The sequence below is a fragment of the Mustela nivalis genome (genome assembly GCF_964662115.1).
Source record: "Mustela nivalis genome assembly, chromosome: 13".
NCBI classification, from domain to species: Eukaryota; Metazoa; Chordata; class Mammalia; order Carnivora; family Mustelidae; genus Mustela; species Mustela nivalis.
In genome coordinates, this window is record NC_139032.1 from 15,824,005 (window position 1) to 15,845,275 (window position 21,271).

General features: G+C 43.4%; 1 protein-coding gene across 2 annotated transcripts in view; it reads left to right on the forward strand.

Moving 5' to 3' along the window:
- OSTF1 (osteoclast stimulating factor 1) overlaps positions 1 to 21,271 on the forward strand; it is a 51,861-nt gene that overhangs the window by 14,861 nt on the left and 15,729 nt on the right. For both annotated transcript variants that reach the window (XM_082694498.1, XM_082694499.1), the window contains exons 2-5: positions 7,207 to 7,253; positions 15,890 to 15,940; positions 19,159 to 19,222; positions 20,920 to 20,973. In XM_082694498.1, coding sequence (XP_082550624.1) covers positions 7,207 to 7,253; positions 15,890 to 15,940; positions 19,159 to 19,222; positions 20,920 to 20,973 — 216 coding nt within the window. The remainder of the gene's footprint in view (positions 1 to 7,206; positions 7,254 to 15,889; positions 15,941 to 19,158; positions 19,223 to 20,919; positions 20,974 to 21,271) is intronic.

Consider the following 21,271-nt stretch of genomic DNA (forward strand, 5'->3'; position numbering starts at 1 on the left):
TTATGGACACTGCAATTTACATTGCAGATAAATTTCATGTGTCTTGAAATAGTAGTATTCTCTGACCCTCCCACTTGCCCCCAACCATTAAAAAATGCAAAACCGTCTTAGTTCCTGGGTCACAGAGTAACCAATTGTTGTCTGTCATGGGTCAGCCCTCTTGCCTTTTGCAAGAAAGTGGCGTGACCAGTGTTGCCTTTTTTAGTTAAATTCCAAGGATTGAAATAAAGATTTTTCTAACATTCTTTACAGTGGGTCTCCTCAGAGTGACTTTGGAAGCAGTTTGTCTGGGAGCAAAAGGGACTTCCAGGCCACTGCTCCCTCTCTAATGTTTAGCCAGTCAAGACATACATAGTTGACAATGAGCGCGTCATTTGAAATTTTGCTCTTTGGGACTTTTATATTAGACCACGAGAAGAAATAAAAATAACCAGCAGTTATGGCTCCTGAAGACATAAAAGTCACCACATTTGCTGAAAGGCACTGAAAAAGTATAAGCAAAGGAAAAAATGGATAAGAAAGGCACAGTGTTAATAAACAGAACCCTCTTGTCAGAAAACACACTGGCTACTGTTTTTAACGAGTATGCCATTCCTGCAGCTGAAATCAAGACACGTTTCAAATTCTTCAGTTTTTTTTTTGTGGTTTTTTTTGGAGGGGGGTCGGATGAGGGGAGGCAGCAGGGAAGAGGTGATATTGGTGTAAGGAGGGATGGAAATATTATGTTCATAATCTTTTTTATTAGTTATAATCCTTTAAGGTATATATGCAAATGGGATTCATTGGATTTGATTTTATTACTCCAAGAATAGAAGTTTGAGGGAAGAGACTTCCCCTTACACTGGAAACTCTTAGGCATTGCTGTGCTCACAAGATGGTTGTCTCTGCAAGGCTGATAGCTTCTGGGTTTTATCTTCAAGAGCAGTGTACTTTTGTGGAATGACATGAATAGAGATGTTCACCCAGAAGCCTGTTCTGAGTTAACTACCTCCTTTATGGGTGTTGGAATCCACAAAGCCCAGGGGAGCCCATGTTGGCCCAACAAAGCACACAGCTGTTTCCTCTTACCGCGCAGTCGAAATGATGGCCTTGACTCTTGGATGTTATCACATTCTGTTTTGTTTTTGAGCAGAAAACATCCTGTTTCATCATGCATGTTTAATAGAATCATTTAAATATGTCTAGTAGAAATAGCAATATTTTTATTTGCCCTGAGAATATTCGAAGGGGATGACGGGTGTTTCATACCGAGGGGGGTATAAATCAAGAAGCGACAGTCCTTTCTCTTCAATAAATACGAGAACTTTATGTGGTAAATTGTACCTTTCTCTTCGACAAACAGGAGAACTCTGTGTATGTGGTAAATTCTTATTTTTCCAGGATGTTCCCTTGTTCAAAGAATTCTCTTCCTTTCCTTTCCTTCTTTCTTTTTTTAAGATGTTATTTATTTATTTGACAGACAGAGATCACAAGTAGAGGCAGGCAGAGAGAGAGAGAGAGAAGGAAGCAGGCTCCCTGCTGAGCACACACACATACACACACACACACACACACGACCGTGAAGTTCACCTTAGCCTCAAATTTCTTCGTAAATCTGCCAGTCAGCTTCAGCTAACTGGTCAAATGGTGGAAAGCCTCACTTCAGGGTTGGTTCTGGTACGCCTAGACTTGAACGTGAACAAGGATTGTAGACTGCACAGGTAACTCTCCTTTCTCACCATGTAAGTAAGGCAAATGGGGCATGCCATTTGGATTTGTTACCGTAATATTTGCTTTGAAAAGCAGGTAGATACTCTAAATGTAACTGTGGCGGTGTCCCATTTTATGCTCTGTGTATGGAAATTGAGTCAACCAAGAGTACCAATGTCTAATTTTTATTGGAGAGTAAATACTGCAAACATTGACGATGGTGAGGCACTCAATTCTATGTGTCTGAAAATGATGATATAAATATTAAAAAGTGCAGGTGTAGATTGAGAATTAGCCTTAAGAGAGGACAGTTGCTAATAATTTGGGGGAAACCGTTGTCTCCTTTGTGGGATAGGCTTCAGTGAAATTGCATCATCAGCATTAAGCAAGTCTTCAGGCCCAGAAGGTGAAGAGGAGGGACGTCTTGACCTCGCTCTGTTTCTGTCAGGGAGGAAGGAAGGCTTGGCAAGTCTCTGGCAGAATCCTTCCAGGCAACAGCTAGGCTGGCACCCGAACATCTTGCTTTTACACAGACCTAATTTTTAAAACACTTATTCAGTTTTGCAGAAGTCTCATCAGGCCACAGTTGGTCATGCTGAGGAATTACGGCTCCTGCCCTTTTATGTCAAACGTTTAAAATGGGTCTGCCAGAATTTTTAATAATAAAATTGTGATCGTAATGAATTTTTTCAACAACATTTCAGAATTCTTCTTGTTTCCCAGCAGTCCCTTCTGTAAAGCAGTCTCTGGCTTCGGCAAATACTGATTTTCTTATTTTGGCCATTTGGCAGTATGCCAAAAGGTGTATTTGGTAGAATTGCTAGAATCAACACGAATCTGTCCATCCATCTGTCCAGTCCCCCACGAAAGAATCTCACAAAGCCATAATTGTTTCTGTCATGTGCACTGTGCCATGGTCATTTCTGTTCTATTTAATATTTTTGAAAGCCACTAAATCAGTTTCTTGATGTGCAGTTAAAAAAACGTTGAGACTTCCTGTCCTTGGTGGCGGGGGGCGGGGGCGCTGACACCGTCCTGGAGGGGTCATTTTTGTATGGAGCATCTTATCCACAAAGGATGAGACGAGGGTTTCCTCGTTAAGTTCCTTTCCCAGAAATGTAATTTAAGGTGTCAAAGGCATGTGAGGACTTCCAAACAAATGAATGGATGTCAGAGCCAAAGAATTTTCTCCAGTGGTCTTAACAGTTTAGACACCCACGCAGACAGTGTGTCTGAGAATTCCGGTTGTTCTGTATCCTGAACACTTAGCGTTGCCACTATTTTTCATTTTAGCTGTCATAGTGGGTATGTAGTGGTTCTCGTGGCCATTTTATCTTTTATTTAATTTTTAATTTTTTAAAAGATTGTTTACTTGAGAGAGGGAGCAAAGGAGAGTGAGTGAGCAGGAGCGGGGGCGGGGGGCCGAGGGAGAGGGAGAGGGAGAAGCAGACTCCCCGCTGAGCAGGGAGCCCCATTCAGGACTTGATCCCAGGACCCTGAGATCATGGCCTGAGCCAAAGGCAGATGCTTAACCGACTGAGCCACCCAGGCACCCCCTGTCATGGCTGTTTTAAATGAAGTCCTTCTAAGATGTCTTGGGCCTTCGAATGTCTTTAAGCAGAACGTAAACGAAATGGTCGATCTGTTGCGGATCACTAGGTTTGGGTATTTCGAATGGTCATTCCTTTTGGGGTTGATGGTATGCCCACTCATTATAATAAGCGGTCCTTTGTCAATGCTGTCATCGCGGCTCACTCTGCAGGCTTCTCTACCCCGTCACCAACAGAGGACACACTAGACTGGAAACCGTGTTTGAGTTTTTACATCCGAGGTCCTTCAAGTGCAGCACCAGGGCCGCAGGAGCCGTATGTGTACATATCTGTTGGCAGACTTCAGACACAGAAGAGTCTCGTACCCTTTGCCGGCACAGGGCTCTGTCCCAGAGTCCCTGCTCTCTGCCTTGCTTGCTGCAGACTAGGATTCCTTTACTGTCGCCGGGGTCAGCCTTCCGGTGTTTGGCAGCTGCCCCGCGCTCTCATCCCTGCTCTGCAGGGCCAGGGTGGGTTTGCAGGGAAAAGGGAAGGGTGTGGCCCCCTAGGTGAGGGGCCCGCGAGGGGAAAAGCCAGCAGGCCCGGCTGCTGCCAGAGGAAAATGGGAATCTGCCTATCTTGTTGACGTCAGGAGGCCAGTCCTCCTGTAACTCTGAATACCATTCCCTCGGGATTCCCTGAAGACATTGGACAAAAGACTGGGTCTCTTCCCAGTCTCCATTCAGGGTGAATTTCAGGGTGAATTCCAGGGTGATGTCAGGTAACGCGGACAGTCGTCTCAGTTCCACGTCCTCCTTGGCACGTCTCCAGGCTTCCATGAGAAAATGGTCAAGGTGGAGGGTGCCCGGAGGAGGCGTCTGATTGAGCCTCCCCGCCTACCCAAGAACACCGTGATTTTACATTTCTGAATCTGTCTTCTTTACATATATTTGCAGTGGATCAGTGCCTGCTTTTGATGATTCGTGATGTTTACGAATACTTTTTTAGATGTCTGCCAGGACATATGATAGAAACCCAGAGTACCCTGATTCCTTCCCTTCACGGCTCCGTGTGAACCCCTGCCCCCACAGAACAGTGAAATATGATGTAAAAATGCACCGTGAATTATCTCCTATTGATTATTACTCTCTTGAGAGACCATCCAGGGTTGTAGACTGTAATCATCAAAGTCATCTGGTTTTCATCTGTATGCGGTTCTTTCCTATCCTCTGGCTGTTTCTTTGGCATTCTTTCATTTCTGTTTGAGTCAGGGTTGAGAGCTGAATAAATTAAGGCCCAGAACTTTTATAATTTAAGGATTAAAAAGGAGTCTCACGAGGCTAATGTTCCAACATTAGTCAGTAAATAGGATAGCGGAGGTGAGAGTGTTTTCTACAGCTTCGCACAGAGAACGTTCCCTTGCGTAATGGCCTCAGAGTGGCCTGATGTTCAATGTGTTGTAGAAGTCAAAATGTAAATAAATCCCCCACTTCCTTTTAGCTGTGAACATTTTAAGTTGGACACAAAAGATATAGTTATAAAAGTCGGCTTAGATACACTCCTAAATATTTACTTATTTTAAAGGATTATTTATTTATTTGAGAGAGGGAGGGAGGGAGACAGAGAGAGAGAAGGAACAGGGAGAGGGAGAAGCAGACTCCCCACTGAGCAGGGAGCCCAATGCCGGGGCTCAGTCCCGGGACCCTGGGATCATGACCTGAGCTGAAGGCAGACATTAACAGACTGAGCCACGCAGGCAACCCAAGGATGTTTTTTTCATGTTCTTTAACTTGTACTGAATTTTATCTAAGTCCATTAAGTTCCTATTGGATCTGGTTTCCACAATTAGCCATTCGTAGGCCATCTCATTGCTTGCCATTCCCTCAAAGCAACAAGAAAGTTCTGTCATTATTGATTTTGGTCACCAGGATCTGCTTCCTCGTGTAACTTCTCTTTGGAAAGTTTGAAGTAATCCAGATAACGGATCTCCCCTCTCGGAGAGGCAGTCAGGTCAGCGGCTATCTCTCCTGGCAGCTCTTCCTTCCTTTTGGTGTTTCCTTTCTCAGGCCTGTGGTGTGTGTAAAAAACACACTCCAGAAGAAAAAAGGTTTCACCTTTGCTTCTGCCTTCCTCCTTCCTCCTAGAAGAGCAGGGAAGGAGTGGCACTAGAACTCAGATCGCAAAAATCACGTTTTTTTGCAAACACGCTAAGTTAAGTCACAAGGGATCTGAGCAGGGGATTGACTGTATAGGGGGCATTTAGGAGGAAGAAATGATTGCCAACCCCACATCCCCCAAACCCCACCGCCTGCCATGAAAGTATCTGTTTTTATTGGTTATAAAAGTAATACGTGCTGAACATAATAAATATAAACAGTATTTGTGAAGTAGAAGGTTCCCCATAGTCAGTGCTGTTCTTCGAGGGTTATATGTGCGTGTATATTGTCAACAGGAATGGAATGGTCCTTGGCATACTGTTCTGTAGTTGCTTTTTTCCCACTGAATACCTTGCAGGATCTTCTCTACGTCAGGGTCTGCGGATCTGTCTGCAGCATTCTTACGATGAGTCAGAGTTGATTTGCATAATCCCGCTCAGTGGACATTGTGGTCATTTCCTGTCTTCTAATATTCTAAACATGGTTCCATAGGTAGCCACCAGCCACCTGTGACAATTCAACTTAATCAAAGTCAAATAATGTTTAAAAATCAGTTCACAGTCAGACTTGCCACATTCCAAGCGCCCGGTAGCTGTACGTGGCTAGCACCGAGGAAGAACTTCCCCAGTGTGGGGTGAAGTTTATATTGGACAACACTGTTCCAAACTGCTGGTTTTCAGATTTTTTTTTCAAGTACATGTTTCCATTCCTTTATTCATCCATTCAACAAATGATTCCTGAGTGCCTCCTGTGTGCCAGGCGCCGTGCTTGGTACATGGATGTCTCACTCAACCAAACATAAATACCTGTCCTCATAGTGCTTGACTTTCTACCAGCGAAAGGTTTTGAGTGTTCACTCCCAATAGCTACATATGTATCCTTTTATGTTGTTTAAAGATTTTATTTATTTATTTGCCAGAGAGAGAGATGGCGAGAGAGGGAACACAAATAGGAGGAGTGGAAGAGGGAGAAGTAGGGGCTTCCCACTGAGTAGGGAGCCTGATGCGGGGCTCAGTCCCAGGACTTGGGAGCAAGACCTGAGCTGAGATGCTTAAGGACTGAGCCCCCCCAGATGCCCCCTGTTTTTTTTTTTTTTTTTCCTATATGTAGGCTTTTTCCTACAGTTTGAATTTGTTCTTTTATTTACATATTAATTTAGTAAGCATTTATGAAGTTCTTACTGTATGCTAGTGGATGCCAGGAAATGGAACAGGTCAGGATTCCTGCTCTCAGATGAGACAGGCCAGCAAAGCATTTATTCTAATACAAGGTATTATGGAAATGCAAGAAAGAGGCGGGCATATAATGAGAGGCCTTGTTGGTGAGAATGGAAGACAGCTTTCATGACCACCTCTTTGCTGAGTTACTGCACTCTGTTTTGGGACTTAATGGAGTCACATATTTCTCCAACAGATACCATGTTTCTCCATGGTATTTTCTTTCGAAAAATATAAAATTCTAAATCATCAGTTTAAGGATATTAAACCGCTGTCGACTGTCTTTATGTTAAATGCTTACCTTTCGATTTTTAAACTTAGATCTTAGGGTTGGAAGGGCTCTGTATAGGACAGAAACGAAGTCCAAATAATTTTGTAGCTCCTGTTTGAGAAGGGGAAACAAATTCATCCCCAGAGATATGTGTTGATTCATGCCTTCCTTTAATACATATTTACAAAATATCCTCTATGCAGAAAAAAGCATTTTAATTCCAAAATAAATTTCTCACATGGGCATTTAATTAGGGAATTCTGAAGACTATAATGGATAGTATTATTTAGAGTAAACTTAAAATGAAAGAATTGATCATGTGTTGTTTATTCCCTCTCTTTTAGGGCAAGTTAAAGTGTTCAGAGCTCTTTATACGTTTGAACCCAGAACTGTAAGTATTCAATCTTTAACCTCAAAATTGGCATAAAAACTTAAGGTGATTTTTTTAGATACTTCCTCTGGCCTAAATGGCCTGTCTTTTCTCTGATAGCCGTAAATGATTCACCGGAATGGATGGTCAGTCACTTCCCAGGCGGTCCAGAGGTGTGAGAGCTAAGTCCCTTGGGTTGACCTGAAAGTGTTCCCCACCTTGAGGTCATGCAGTCCATCCTATTTTGCCTTTTCCCCTAGGGTGACATCATTCACTTTAAAAATCACTAAGTGACCCACATGTAAAGCACATGACCTTGTCTTAGTCATCCTTCCTGTGAATCTCAACGCTGACCTTCCTCTTCTTCCTGTTGACCCTCTACCTCAGCCCACCTCATAATGGCACCTTTAACCAACTATCTAGAATAATTTTTTCTGTTTTTGCTCTTTCTGGTGTTTATCCATCCATCTACCCATCCATGCTTGGTTTAGTGAGCACTTACTATATGCCAGACCCTGACCCAGGCCTTGGGGACAGTGCCACGTCAACAGAAAGGTTGGCCCCATGAAGCTCCCCTCCCAATGGGGGGAGACAGACAGTTAGCAGACAAATGAACATGGCTGTCAAGGCCTGATCAGTGCAACGAAGAAAAATACAGAGGGTACGGGGCCAGAAGTTTCATGGAGAAAAGAGTTCTTTTCAGCAGGGTGTTCGGGGATGAGCTTTCTATAAAGGTGACATTCGCGTGGAGATCTGAGGGAAGTGAGAGAGCCATGGGAACAGCAAGGAGCGTCTTTGGTGGGTTCTAGAAACAACAGGGAGGACAGCAGCTTAGAAAGTTGCGCATAAAGAAGAGGGAGGTAGGAGATAGGTCCAGAGAGCCTGGGAGGAGGAGGAGGAGGGCAGATTGCGTAGGGGCTTCGTTGTGGGGGGATGGATGGTGTTGAGTCCAGGGTTGACCAGACAAGTTTTAGAAGAGCCACTCTCCTGCGGAGTGGGAAACCATCCCGCAGAGTGAGCGTGGGAGCAGAAGGTCCAGATAGTTAGGAGGCAGAGGAGAGAGACTGAGCAAGGAAACCCACCCTCTCTACTTCCCCGTCCTACTCACTAGCGACAGGAGCCTTCGTGCTGGGGGTAGCTAGCTTGCCACTGGTTTTGTCTGGTTTTGCCCTAGACCCTGACCTCCCCAGAGCTGAGCATCTCAGAAGGTAACACAGAACCAGACGGTGCCAAGCGTTGGCTCATTGCCTTCAGGAGGCGGCCGGCCCTCAAATTCCAGATCTCTGTGGCCATCTGTGTCCTCATCAGCCATGCTGCAGAATTTGGCTGTGAGCGGGGAATGAGATCGATATTTGAAGTAGGGAGTAGTACACTAATACGGGATGTGCTCGTGCTCCGATGAATCCTCCCAAGACTTCATAAACAAAGTGTTCCTGGACCAAGAAAGGGGTGGGGTGGGTAGAGGTAGATCTTAGGTTTTCATTTTTATTACCGGGATGTTCCAGTGGCATCTGGCCTGTGTTGGAGGAGGCGGTAACGAACGGGCCGCATGTCAGCTGGCTACGGCTACAGAGCAAAGTCCTTTGCTTAACCGACAAAAATTTTTCTTAGAGGTTCGGAAGCAAAGAGTCACATGGAGGTGTGGACAGGGTTGGTTTCTTCCAGAGCCTCTCTCTGTGGCTTGTAGATGACTGTGTTCTCCTGGTGTCCCCAAGTGGGTCATTTTTCCTCTATGCTTGTCAGTTTCCCAGTCTGCTCTTTAAAGGGCACCAGTCCTATATGGGTTAGGGTTCACTTGAATGACCTAATATTAACTTAATTACCTCTTTAAAGAATCTGTCTCTAAATACTCTCAACATCCTGAGGTATTAAGGGTTAGGACTTCACCATATGAATTGGGCGGGGTGGAGGTGCACAAAAAGGTAAGGAAGTATGAGCCCCAGAAGTTGTTGTCTTTGTGTTTGTCCCTTGCTCACAGGAAGGCTGTCATTTCCTGCATCTGGTTGTCCTGATCGATGGTTTCCTAGGTTGCAAGCCCCCTGAGGCTGATGGAAGTGGGGGTTGGGGCGTGCGCATCAGCTGCCCTCCTGGGCTGGTCAGTGAATAAATACTAGATCATTCTCTAAAGCCTCCCTCACTCCAGGAAGGGACCTGCATGTGCTCAGTTTGAGACCAGACATGAGTCCTGACTCTCCCCCCAATATCCTGTTGGTCATCACCTTTGTCCTTTGTTACTGACCTCCTCCTCCTTTGGTTCTCTTGTGCTTTTTCTTGCTTCTGGCTCAAGGACTCCAGCTTCTCTCCATTCCTTCCGCATTCTTCTTCCTGATTTATTTTCCTAAAATGTAGCTTTGCTTCCGTTATCTGCTTCACCTCTTTATTTGACTTCGGAGTCCCCTAGACTCCAGCGTGTTTCTAGCCCCGCAGTCCTCTGCTCCTTTCCCTTCTTAGACCATTCTAGCCTGGATTTGATGCACAGCAGAACCCATCTCTGAACCCTTTCTAGACTCATAGTATTGCCCCTCTCTAGGCTCTAATAACATACTTCCTTTTCTATAAAGACTCTCTGAGTAACCCAGCCAAGAGCGGGTTGCCTTTTACACTTGGCATTTCTGTCCAGCTCCCCATAACACGTGTCTGGGTCGGGGGCAGAACACAGGGCTGTTCAGAGCTGGCCATAGGTTTTAGGACCCACTCTGCCTCGTTAGCATCTGTGTGACCTGAGAAATTTGGGAATTCCCTATCTTTGTACCCCGGCGTGCTCCTCTGTCAAGTGAGAATAATAATAATCTCACAGGGTTTTAATGCAGAGTAGGTGAGATTAATGTGTGAAGCTGCTATTACGGTTCGGAGGGATCGTGGGTGCTATCTTTATAGACATTTAGCTAATAGTTTTGGTGGGTTGACATATTGATTATTTTAATTCACCTCCAGTTCTGCTGCAGGATGGAATTCTCTACAACTTTTTTTTTTCTTTTTTTAAATCTTCGTTATTGCGGCTCCCGCATGGCTCAGTTGGTTATGCATCTGCCTTTGGCTCAGGGCATGATCCCAGGGTCTTGGGATGGAGCCCCACGACTGGCCCCCTGCGCAGTGGAGGGGGGGGTCTGCTTTTCTCTCTCTCCCTCGGCCCTCCCCTCCTGTTCTTGCTCGCACTTTCTGTTTCTGTCTCTCAAATAAATAAAATCTTAAAAAAAAAAATCTTTGTTATTATTGATGTGCAGAAGGAAAAAGATATTTAATTCACTAGGGTTTTTGAAGAGTCCATATTTAAAATGTTTTTTTTTTTTTTTTTTTAATATCCCTGGTCCCAGGGATCCTGAGCTGTGGCGCAGGCGCTAATCCACCCGGGATGTACTGCGTGCTCAGTAATTAGTATCCCGCGCCTGGTGCCCCCGCAGTCTGCCGTTTCCCACCTCCCCTCGATGCAGATGTTAAAGGGGAGGTGGCTGGCTGGGCAAGGAGCCTCTAGCTCCCGGCCTTCCTTGCTGCTTAAGTGCCTGTGCTAGACCAGTTACTCGATGTTCTGAGTGTCATCCCAGTGCTAGTTTAGTTTTACATTCTTTTTCTGAGTAAGGAGTTCTGTTGGATGATGCGGGAAGCTCAGTTTGTCTCTCTCTCCCGTCTCCCCGAGTAGCCACGCCCGGCAGGATGGGTGCGGACCAGGCCTCCTCAGAGTCACTGGGACCAGGCAAGATGCAAGGGCTGAGCTGGCTTCTGTGGGACACTTGCTGACAAGGGCGGCACCCTGGGAAGGCCTACATCCAGCTTTTAACTGCTCTTCTCTCATCAGGGAATAGGGCTGGCAGTGCCAGCTTCAGTCTCGGCAATCTATGGGACAGCAAAAACACTAGGCAGTTTGTCACTTCTGGTTCTTCCTGCCAACCCATTTCTGTTCAGTTTTGCTTGAAGGCAGGGGAGTCCTGGCACCACCCATACATGTTTGGTTCTTCATTCTTGCTCAACCCCTCCGTCCAATAAAGTCTCATACAGAGATCTGGCTGGACTGGATAGACCAGTGTCAAGATGCACCAGGAGAAAGGGAACAGCATTTTCTGTGTGTTGGTGGTGTATTGGGAAAAGGGAAAGCAGCAGGACCCCGCTCTGTTGTGTCCCATTTTCTGGGCTTCACTAGGTTTATCACACTCAGCGGAGAGGCAGGAACCCTAGAATGGGGACTGCAAAAGCTGAAGCAGGAGCCCAGCCCCGCCACTCTCTCACTGTGTGGTTTGTGGCAAGTTCTTCAGCACCCCTCTGAGCCTGGTTATGAAATGGAGATGATACCCGTATTTCAGCCCTGCCCTAATTAATGGGTCATCATGAGGATTAAACGAGGTTAAGCATGCTTTGCAAGTGTAAGGGGTTGCTGTTGGTTCTGTTGTACTGCATCACGAAGGGATGGGAGTAGCGGCAAACCACAGATGCTTTCCGTGGCCACCACGTTTTAACCTGGTCTTGATACCAAGATGACCAGTTATGGCTATACATGACCCTCCCGTAAGAGAGCAAGCATAGGTGCTGGTGAAGATTCCAGACTCTAACTGTCGTGGTTCAAGTCTAGTGTCTACCATATACTTGCTCTATGGCCTTGGATAAGCTTCTCATCTACAGGGTGTTGATAAGAGTAACACCCACCTCATGGGGTTGCTGGTGAGGATTCATGTGTTAATATTTGCCAGGCTAGTGCCTGCACTTTGTAGTCCTATAAAGTGGTAAATAAAAATATCCAGAGAAAATTTGATTTGTAAAAATATTTTTATCAGTTCTTGGGGTTCCAGGTTGACACACCTGAAAAGTTTCATAAGGATGTTATAGTCTCTAAACTTTTTCATAAAATATATTTTTTCATAAACCAAGCAAACGAATGCCTTGGGAATTACATGTCACCAAGAATACATGAAACAGGAATGAGAATATATATTACCAAGTTTGTACTCATCACTCTGACATTCCAGTGGCCAACAATTTGCTTGTCCTGATACCTTGTGGTTCTTCAAGGAGAGGGGAAAAGAGGAATGTGGTTGAAAACCAAAGAACAATCTAGAAATAAAGTGCTTGCTTGATTGTGTCACTATTTCCCCATTTCTTCTCCATGAGTATAATGCCAGGAATTTAAAAGTAGACCCTCATCAAATCATTTAAGTGCCCTACAGGCAGTTTCTTAAGGGAAAGTGTGAATATTGTAGGTAAAATCTATTTACGTTCTAAAATCATGATAATGACCTTATTGTCTATACAGCTAGTAACAGTGTGAAGAATTCGGTGGCTAGGTTAGGAAAAACTGCCCCTGGTTCCTTTGGAAGAGCTATTTTATGGGCAGTAGCACTCTCCGACTGGGAGCTATTGATTAAAAAGAAAATAAACTGTCCACTCTTTTTTCTTAGTATTGAAAAATAGTGAGACCTTTTTCTCCCCTGACTGAAATCGGCGGCAGTTGTCATCCCCTCAGCTGAAAAAAACAGTCTCACCTAATAGGTGGCTTGTGGCAGACAACAGTGTTTGAACAACAGCCATTATTTTAAAAACCAAAGCAGCACTGAGAAGTATCGAAATGACCGTGCCGAGTGACATTTTCCAAATGATGCGTTTTACCAAACCGCAAAGGACGAGAATTACTTAAAAGACAATAAGAACTGTAACTGTTCTGGGTTTTTTATTGCCTCTAAATTTATTTTATTTTTTATTGCCATTTGAAAAATTGAGGTAAAAATTCACATAACATAAAATTCACCGTTTTGAAGGGAACAGTTCAATGTTATTTAGTAAATTTATGGTGTTGTACAACCCCCACCTCTATCCAGTTCCAAAACATTTTCATCCTCCTGAAAGAAAATCCTATACCCATTAAGCACTTATGGTCCATTGTTGTGGGTTTTTTGTTTTTTTGTTTTGTTTTGTTTTTTGTTTTTTGTTTTGTTTTCATGAGAAGGTCTCATCACAGGGTTTTTTGTGTGTGTGTGCTTTTTTGAACCTGTTTGTTCGGTTCCTTTTCAGACACACCTTTTTGGTTCAAGGGTGAATGAACTTACTGCGTGTTGAAATTTAGGCAAACTTGACTTGCGGTTTTAAAAGGAGGCCAACACCATAAGTAGATCTTTAACTTCCGTGAAAGCCCCTTGCTAGACATAAGTGGCAAGGTTAGGTCTTGGAGAGGGATGGGGTAAGATGTGCTTTGGATGACTCCAAGACCAGAAATATCTCTTAAAGACGTTGCACTCTTTCGAAACTCCGGGAAACTCAGAGTCCCTCCGGAAAAACGCCAAGCTTGCACATGTATTCTGCTTTCCTTCCTAGTTTACATTCTCCTCATTCTCTCCTCCTAACCCGTATTGTCATCTCAAGGAGACAAGTCAAAGCATGTTGAAATGGCCAGTGAAGGTGGACCCTCCTATTACAGGGATGGCCAGTGGGTCCAGCTGGGGTGCTGGGTGGGCAGTGTGAACCCTTTACGGCCTCACTGGGAGTGATCCAGTTTGCAGCAAGGAAATACTTAAAAAAAAAAGTAGTACGTTTCCCTAGTCACTTTCTATCTCTATCATAATTGGTAGTCTGTTGATCATAAATCATCAGAACATGATAGGAAAGGATTAGGGGACTTTACTTTTTTTTGCCCTAAATGTCTATTTCTAATAATCTTACAAATCTATGTTATTGAGTCAACATAGGCTCAATTAATTTTGCATAGCTTGTGCTGTGTGTTAAGTCTGGATTCAGTGAATGCAACAAATACTTCAGGAGGTACCTTTTAAAGGAACTAGGCAGAGCGCCTGGGTGGTTCAGTGGGTTAAGCATCTGCCTTCAGTCCAGGTCATGATCTCAGGGTCATGGGAGCGAGTCCCACATCAGGCTCCCTGCTCAGCAGGAAGTCTGTTTCTCCTTCAGTCTCTGTTCTTCTCACTACTCATTTTCTCTCTCTCGCAAATAAATAAATAAAATCTTTAAAAAAATAAAGGAACTCATCAATTTTTTAGTATCATTAATTACCATTTGGTAATTTTTATATTTGAATGCATAATGTGCCTGAGTGATTTATGTGTGTGGTTGGTTTCAGCATGGTGTAGCTGATCTAGTCTTCATTTATATTCAGGAGGATATAGTTATAATAATACAGATCAGCTTAGAAACTAAATAAATTAGTAGCTCAGAGTCATATTTGCCACTGTGGTCTGTAACAGAGAGGAGATAAACAAATGGAAAAATCAGTCGATGAAATTATTTGTTTGAGTTTTATTTGTATGGAACAGTAACTATAATCAGAACTATCAAAGCATGTTTAAAAAATATTTTTCCAACCCAAATTATGAAAGTAACACAAGCTCATGATAGAAAATTTGGAAAAATTTTTCTACATATTTCATATTTCATACATAATTGTGATCTTATCCTACATCACATTCTGTGCTCCACATTCTTCATTCAACATGACAACGTGACTATTTCCCAGTATCTGAAACTTGATCCTAATAGGCAAGGTCCTATATACTTACAGAGTCATGCTGGTAAGCGTTAATTTCGTGATAGAAAAAAGATGCTTATTAAAGCACATGGCTGTATTCAGAGCATTTGCAGGACAAGCTGGAGTGCATGTCGTCTGTGTGGTCAGCTAAGCCCTGAGAGCTGCTTATGGTCTGGACTGACCGAGTTACTGCTTCCTGTTTTCCCCACTCTTTAGCCTTATTAATGGTTGAATTACATATTAACTATTCTTTTTTTTTTTTTTTAAGATTTTTTTTATTTATTTGACAGAGAGAGATGACAAGCAGGCAGAGAGGCAGGCAGAGAGAGAGGAGGAAGCAGGCTCCCTGCTGAGCAGAGAGCCCGATTTGGGGCTCGATCCCAGGACCCTGGGATCATGACCTGAGTGGAAGACAGTGGCTTAACCCACTGAACCACCCAGGCGTCCCCATATTAACTATTCTTATATAGGAAATGTTCATTCTCTCTGAGCATGAAAAGATAGGATAATTGTTTTCTCAAAATAAGCAGGTAGCAGATGTTGATCTGAAAGTGGATTTAAGGTTGCCTGGGTGGCTCAGTGGGTTAAAGCCTTTGCCTTCAGCTCAGGTCATGATCCCAGAGTCCTGGGATCAAGGCCCGTATCGGGCTCTCTGCTTGGCGGGGTGCCTGCCCCACCCCCCGCCTCTCTGCCTGTTTGTGATCTCTGTCAAATAAAAAAATAAAATCTTAAAAAAAAAAAAAGAACGTATATTTAAGGATTGAACCTAATCCCTTAGACAAGAGCCAAGCTCCTGGCTATTTTGCCTGGTTTTAAATTCTAGACATTTATCCTCTTACGAAAAAATGTGTATCACCTTTTAGACTTTTTATGAGAAAAGTTTTATTAATATTTTATTTTGATAGAAAATGCTTTGCTTTCATTGTGAAAGAATGTAAGATGTGTGCGTAGGGGGAAATCTTATATGTCATGTATGCAATTCTTTGAAGTTCATCACAGGAAAAATTCAGCTTTCTATACATATGTTAGTTTGTCAGTGATGTTTCGTTAAGTGGTCTGTGTGCAGATTTAAGTATTTAAAACCACATTGTCTGTAAGGTACTTTAGTATTTGAAATTTGTGTAATTATTAGCATCATCATTATATTCTAATTCATGAAAAATCACATGAAGTCAAACTGTGTATATTTTCTTTCTTTCAGCCAGATGAGTTGTACTTTGAGGAAGGTGATATTATCTACATTACTGACATGGTAAGCCCCGCTAATATTTTGTAATACTACATATGAACTAAAGATACATAAGGCTATTTTGTGTAGCTGTAATATTGTACAGTGTTTAAATGTTTATTTGTATAGAAATGCATATGCCCGTGTTTGTTCATTTTAGCACAATTTGTAATAATAGCATAAAATTAGAGGTAGCCCTTATGTCCACCTGTAAGGAGATAGTTGAATAAGCTTTGATATATCCACAGAGTTTTATGCATTTATAAAAAAGAATGAGCAATATTTCCAAATGCTATTATAGAGTAATTTAAGTGAAAAAACTAAAGGTAAAAAAAAAAATGTGAACAGTATGCCTTATTTACCTGAGAGGTGATATGTGTAACGGTTTTCTTCAGTTTAAAACAAAAGGTCAGAGGAGGAATCATCGAGTAAAATTTAAAAAAATAGTTTCTTCTATGTGAGGGAAGGCAGATAGGGTAAAGGAAACATGGAATATAGCCTTTTAAAAAAAAATCACACCTTGTTTTGGAGATCTGACTTTGGAGTCATATACACTTTTGCATAATTATGAAATGAAATGGCAAAAAAGCAGTCCTTGAAATTTAAAAGCAGAATGAATCAAATGAAGTTAGTTACACCCCGGGGAATTGGCACAACCCCACAGAAAGGAACTGTTCCAAGTGAACTTAAAACCCAGCAGTCCGAGGGAACATCTCCAGTAGAATGAACCTGAAGGACAAAAAGGCCTGGCAGGAGGAATGACTATGCCCTGCTTTCAGTCATGGTCCTGTAGCAGAAGCATTGGCGTTTCTGTGCCGAGATTGCTGCGTTGTATTGTGGTTGAGAGTAAATGAGTCATTAGGTCAGTGAAACTGACACGGGGATTTTCAGCCGGCGGGAAAAGGTACACAGATGTTAGATCAAGGAGGCTAAATGAAAACCCCGTGGCTCTGCACCTGTATGGCAAGTACGTTGTACTTCATCTACAGTAAAATAAAAATAGGTCCTGCTCTGTCCTTTGTAAAGGCCTAGAAAAAAGAATGACTGGTTAAGCGGCTACCTTCGACTCGGGTCATGATCCCGGGGTCCTGGGATCGAGCCCCACCTTGGGCTCCCTGCTCAGTGGGATTTTTCTCCCTCTCTCTCTGCCTGCCGCTCTGCCTACTTGTGCATGCGCTCTCTCGCTCTCTCTCTCTCTCTCTCTGGTCAAATAAATAAAATCTTAAAAATATAAAATTCAATTAAATTTAAAAAAGAAAGTAGGAAAGCCTTCAAAACAAGGGTCACAGTAGAAGGACAGGAATGAAGTCGAAGAGGCTGCCACTAGTCAAAGATAGGACAATTCGAGTAGTTAAATAGGGCAACAATCCCCTGGAATTGAAGCACATTTACTGTGTTTAAATCCGTGAGCTGTCAATATACTTCCAAAAACCAAGCATCCTTCTTCACCCTGAGCAGATGCTAGGGAACCAATGTTTTATTCTGTTCAGTTAGGGAAAATCATGAGCATTGATTCTGCCTTTTCTCTATGAACTTCATCTCTGGGTAACCTGAGACTTGATGAGGGAAAATTGTTCTTTAAAGAGATGCTCTGATTGTTTAAGTGAGAAAGGAGTGATAGAATGTTACCATTTTGCAGCTCCCAGCAAATTATGGACCCAGCTGGTGCTCTTCAGTGGCTAACTAACCTTACAAAAGGAGAGACCATAAGACATTATGTGTCTTTTTTTTTTTTTTAAAGATTTTATTTATTTATTTGACAGAGAGGAATCACAAGTAGACAGAGAGGCAGGCAGAGAGAGAGAGAGAAGCAGGCTCCCCGCTGAGCAGAGAGCCCGATGCGGGACTCGATCCCAGGACCCTGAGATCATGACCTGAGCCGAAGGCAGCGGCTTAACCCACTGAGCCACCCAGGCGCCCCATTATGTGTCTCTTGATGGAAGAAGTCGATACTACCTATAAAATAGTCTTGCCCAGAAAACTGAATCTGAATCTAATTAAGCCTCTAGAACTAACAACCAATTTATAGACAATAGGGGGAAGAAAGGAACACATTTTTGGTAAGACAGAGAGAGGGAACAGGCAAAATCCAGACTGTTTGAAACTCAGAGGACCAAATAAACTGGTTCCTTCAACAAGTGTATAATCAAGGAGTGAAGAAAAAAAAAAGAAGAAAAAGAAGAAACCTATATACTAAAAGAGACAAGAGACAAATAAATCCATCATATTGTATGACCCTTACTTGAATTCTAAATTGTGGGACAACTGGAAGAGTTGAATATTGATCTAGATATTTGATGATATTAAGGAATTATTGAAATAAATTTTATGTGATGATAATGGTTTTATGTCTTCGGAAAAAAATCATCTTACTGAAATACGGACAGGTGAGCTAATACAATGTCTGCCGTTTATTTCAAAATAATCCGAAGGGGAGGGAGGTTGTGGGTTCGATAGAGGAAACAGTTGGCCCATGAGTGAATAATTTATGCAGGTGGGAGCTGAGTTTATGTAGGTCCATTATCCTGTTCTTCCTACCTTTTATAGGTTTGAATTTTTCTAAAATAAAGTTTCCCTCCAAATGAAACTAAAATAAGATATGTTTAGGGGCGCCTGGGTGGCTCAGTGGGTTAAAATAAAGACATGTTTAGAAAAAAAAAATCTTCCAGCTACAAGAAATTAGACTCTGGACAAAAAAATTCTATGGGTAGTTTAGCTATAATTGTTTTCTTCCCTTTCCCATGATCTCTGATGTGTGTGGTTGTTGAGGGTCTGTGATGAAGTGTATTGTGTTATGTCGCAGGTCGATGGGGGTACATTTGTACTTTAATGAGAGCGGTAACAGGCGTCCGTAACTAGGGGGTGAGGAAACTTGATGTGACCGGGGCTGATGGACATTCTGTAGGGCAGGGCAGACCATGAGCAAGATGGGTTTTTGTTTTGTTTTTTTTTTTTTTTTGGTTTGGTTTTTGTTTGTTTGTTTGTTTTAAAGATTTTATTTGCTTATTTATTAGAGAGAGAGAATGAGCGGGAGGGGGTGTTGTGGAGAGGGAGAGGGAAAAGCAGGCTTCCTGCTGAACAAGGAGCCTGATATGGGTCTCGATCCCAAGACCCTGGGATTATGGCCAGAGCAGAAGGCAGATACTTTACTAACTGAGCCACCCAAGCGCCCCAAGCCAGATGGTTTTAAAAGTGATTGAATATAAATTTGGTGCCACTTAATCTAACTCTTCTTTCACTAGAGTGATACCAATTGGTGGAAAGGCACGTCCAAAGGCAGGACTGGACTCATCCCAAGCAACTACGGTAAGCTTGGCTGGGTTGGTTATTACTTCGTTTCTACTCTGTGGACTTTCAGTGTTGCAGTTCCTGAAGCCTTTCTGCTTGCTGCCCTAGCCGAGACTCAGTGGAGTCATTGCCAGGATAGGACATTGTGTACTCCATGAAGCTCTCCTTAATAAAAGGCGGAGTGGGCACTGGAGGCACTTGAACTTGACTCTTTGGCTTAAGAAAATGCATTGTTGCACCCTCAGTAGAACCCCAGGTCTCCAAGGAAGTGCTTATGGCTTTCCTTTATCTAGTTCTTAGCATGTTGTTTTTTGTTTTTCTTTTTTTCCCTTTTCCTTTGCTGTTAAACCAAATCTCAGGTGTTTTCTTAGCCTAGCCCTTTCTCTGGTGACGGAGTGACCTTGCCTTGTTCTTTCACGTCTGAGGCAGTTGTGTTCACTGGGTGGGTGTCGAGGCAGTGTGAGGAACTTGGGGAGTGAGAGGCGGCCTCTGCCTTGAAGCCACTATCAGTTGGAAGAGGACAAACAAAGTACTTCTGCAGAAAATGGCAAAGTAGAGTAAAAAGAGCCCGGGATGGGTAAACAGGGTTTTAATCCTTTTTCTTCCACTTCTTAATAACAAGGGGCTTTAGCCAAGGCCCTTCTCCACTGTCCCTGGGACTGTTTCCCCACCGTGTCGTGAGAGGTTTGATTTCAGTCACTTCCAAGATTCCTTTTGACTTCAGCACGGGATGAGTCTCAGGACCACTGGGATGGTGTCAGGCCGAGTTCCAAGCACTGGCACAGGACTTAGAAACTTTCAAGGAAGAGACTGTTGCAAAGTCTGTGGGGAGCTAAGAGGGTGAGGGGAAGGGTGGGGTGGGGAGGGCCCCACGGAGGGGCCCCGCTTGCCCTGGTCTAAAGGTGATACCATTCCGGGTTAAAAAAAGACTCGAAACATTTCTACTCCCCTCCAACCTTTGCACTCCATTTCCAGCGAGTCACAGACAGTGAGCATGTAAAATGCTCCCCCCTGTTGCTTTGCACCCTCCAGTAGCCAAGGGCATGTCCCGTTTTAGCTCTTGATGGCGGGAGGGTGCGGGTCTGACATCTGTTTTGAACCGCAGTCTGCGTGTGGTCGTTCCCGCTGATTGTGGGACAGCAGAGAACTCTTCACCTTCCTCAGAGGCAGGTAGGGACGCCGCTCGCCCTTTGTGAATACGGGAAGTGAACTCTTTCCCCCTCATGCGTGCCCCCCACGTGCACACACACACAAGGGAAACAATTATTTTCGACCGTCTTCGAAGTCGGGTGTTTTTACAGAAGGTACAAATGAACATCGAATGGTTTCCTTCGCATTTCTGTGACTCCGTTGAGGACAGACTTGGGTGTGCTGGTATGCAGGCTGTGATCTGCTTGTTTTTGCTTATCCTTGCAGTTCATTACTGCGTGTGGCTTTGTTTATACACCAGTTCCTTGCCATGGTGTTGCCTTACTGCTCAGTTTGGTTTCATTTGCAAATAATTCAGTTTCTTTTAAAGCAGGAAGCATCTGTTTGATTTTCTGCTTCTTCTTTTTTTTTTTTTTTTTAATTTAAATCCGCACCCAAAGGGCTGCCATGTGGTGAAAGGCCCTGGCACTCGGGGAGCCAGGGGGCTGCGAAGTGGCTTTAGTGAGTCATGAGTCACCGGGGTGGCACTCTCAATGTTGCCTTTGCTCTTTCTGTTTTCAATCTAGTGGCTGAGCAGGCAGAATCCATTGACAATCCATTGCATGAAGCTGCAAAAAGAGGTAGGTGTGATTGTTTTTGATTGAGATACGCAGTAGAGCAAAACACAGATTTTAATTATATCGTCTGATGACTTCTGACTGGTATATACACCCATATCGCCAACACCCAGAGTAAGATCTAGAACACTTGTGTCATCCTAAAATGTTCCCATTCCAGTTAAACCCCCATGTCCTCCAGAGGCGATCTCTGTTCTGCCTTCTAGCACCCTCGAGAGAGAAAATGTGATTAATTTTTTTTTTTTAATTTCTTTAAGTAAGCCCTACACCCCCGAGTGGGGCTTGAACTCACAACCCCGAG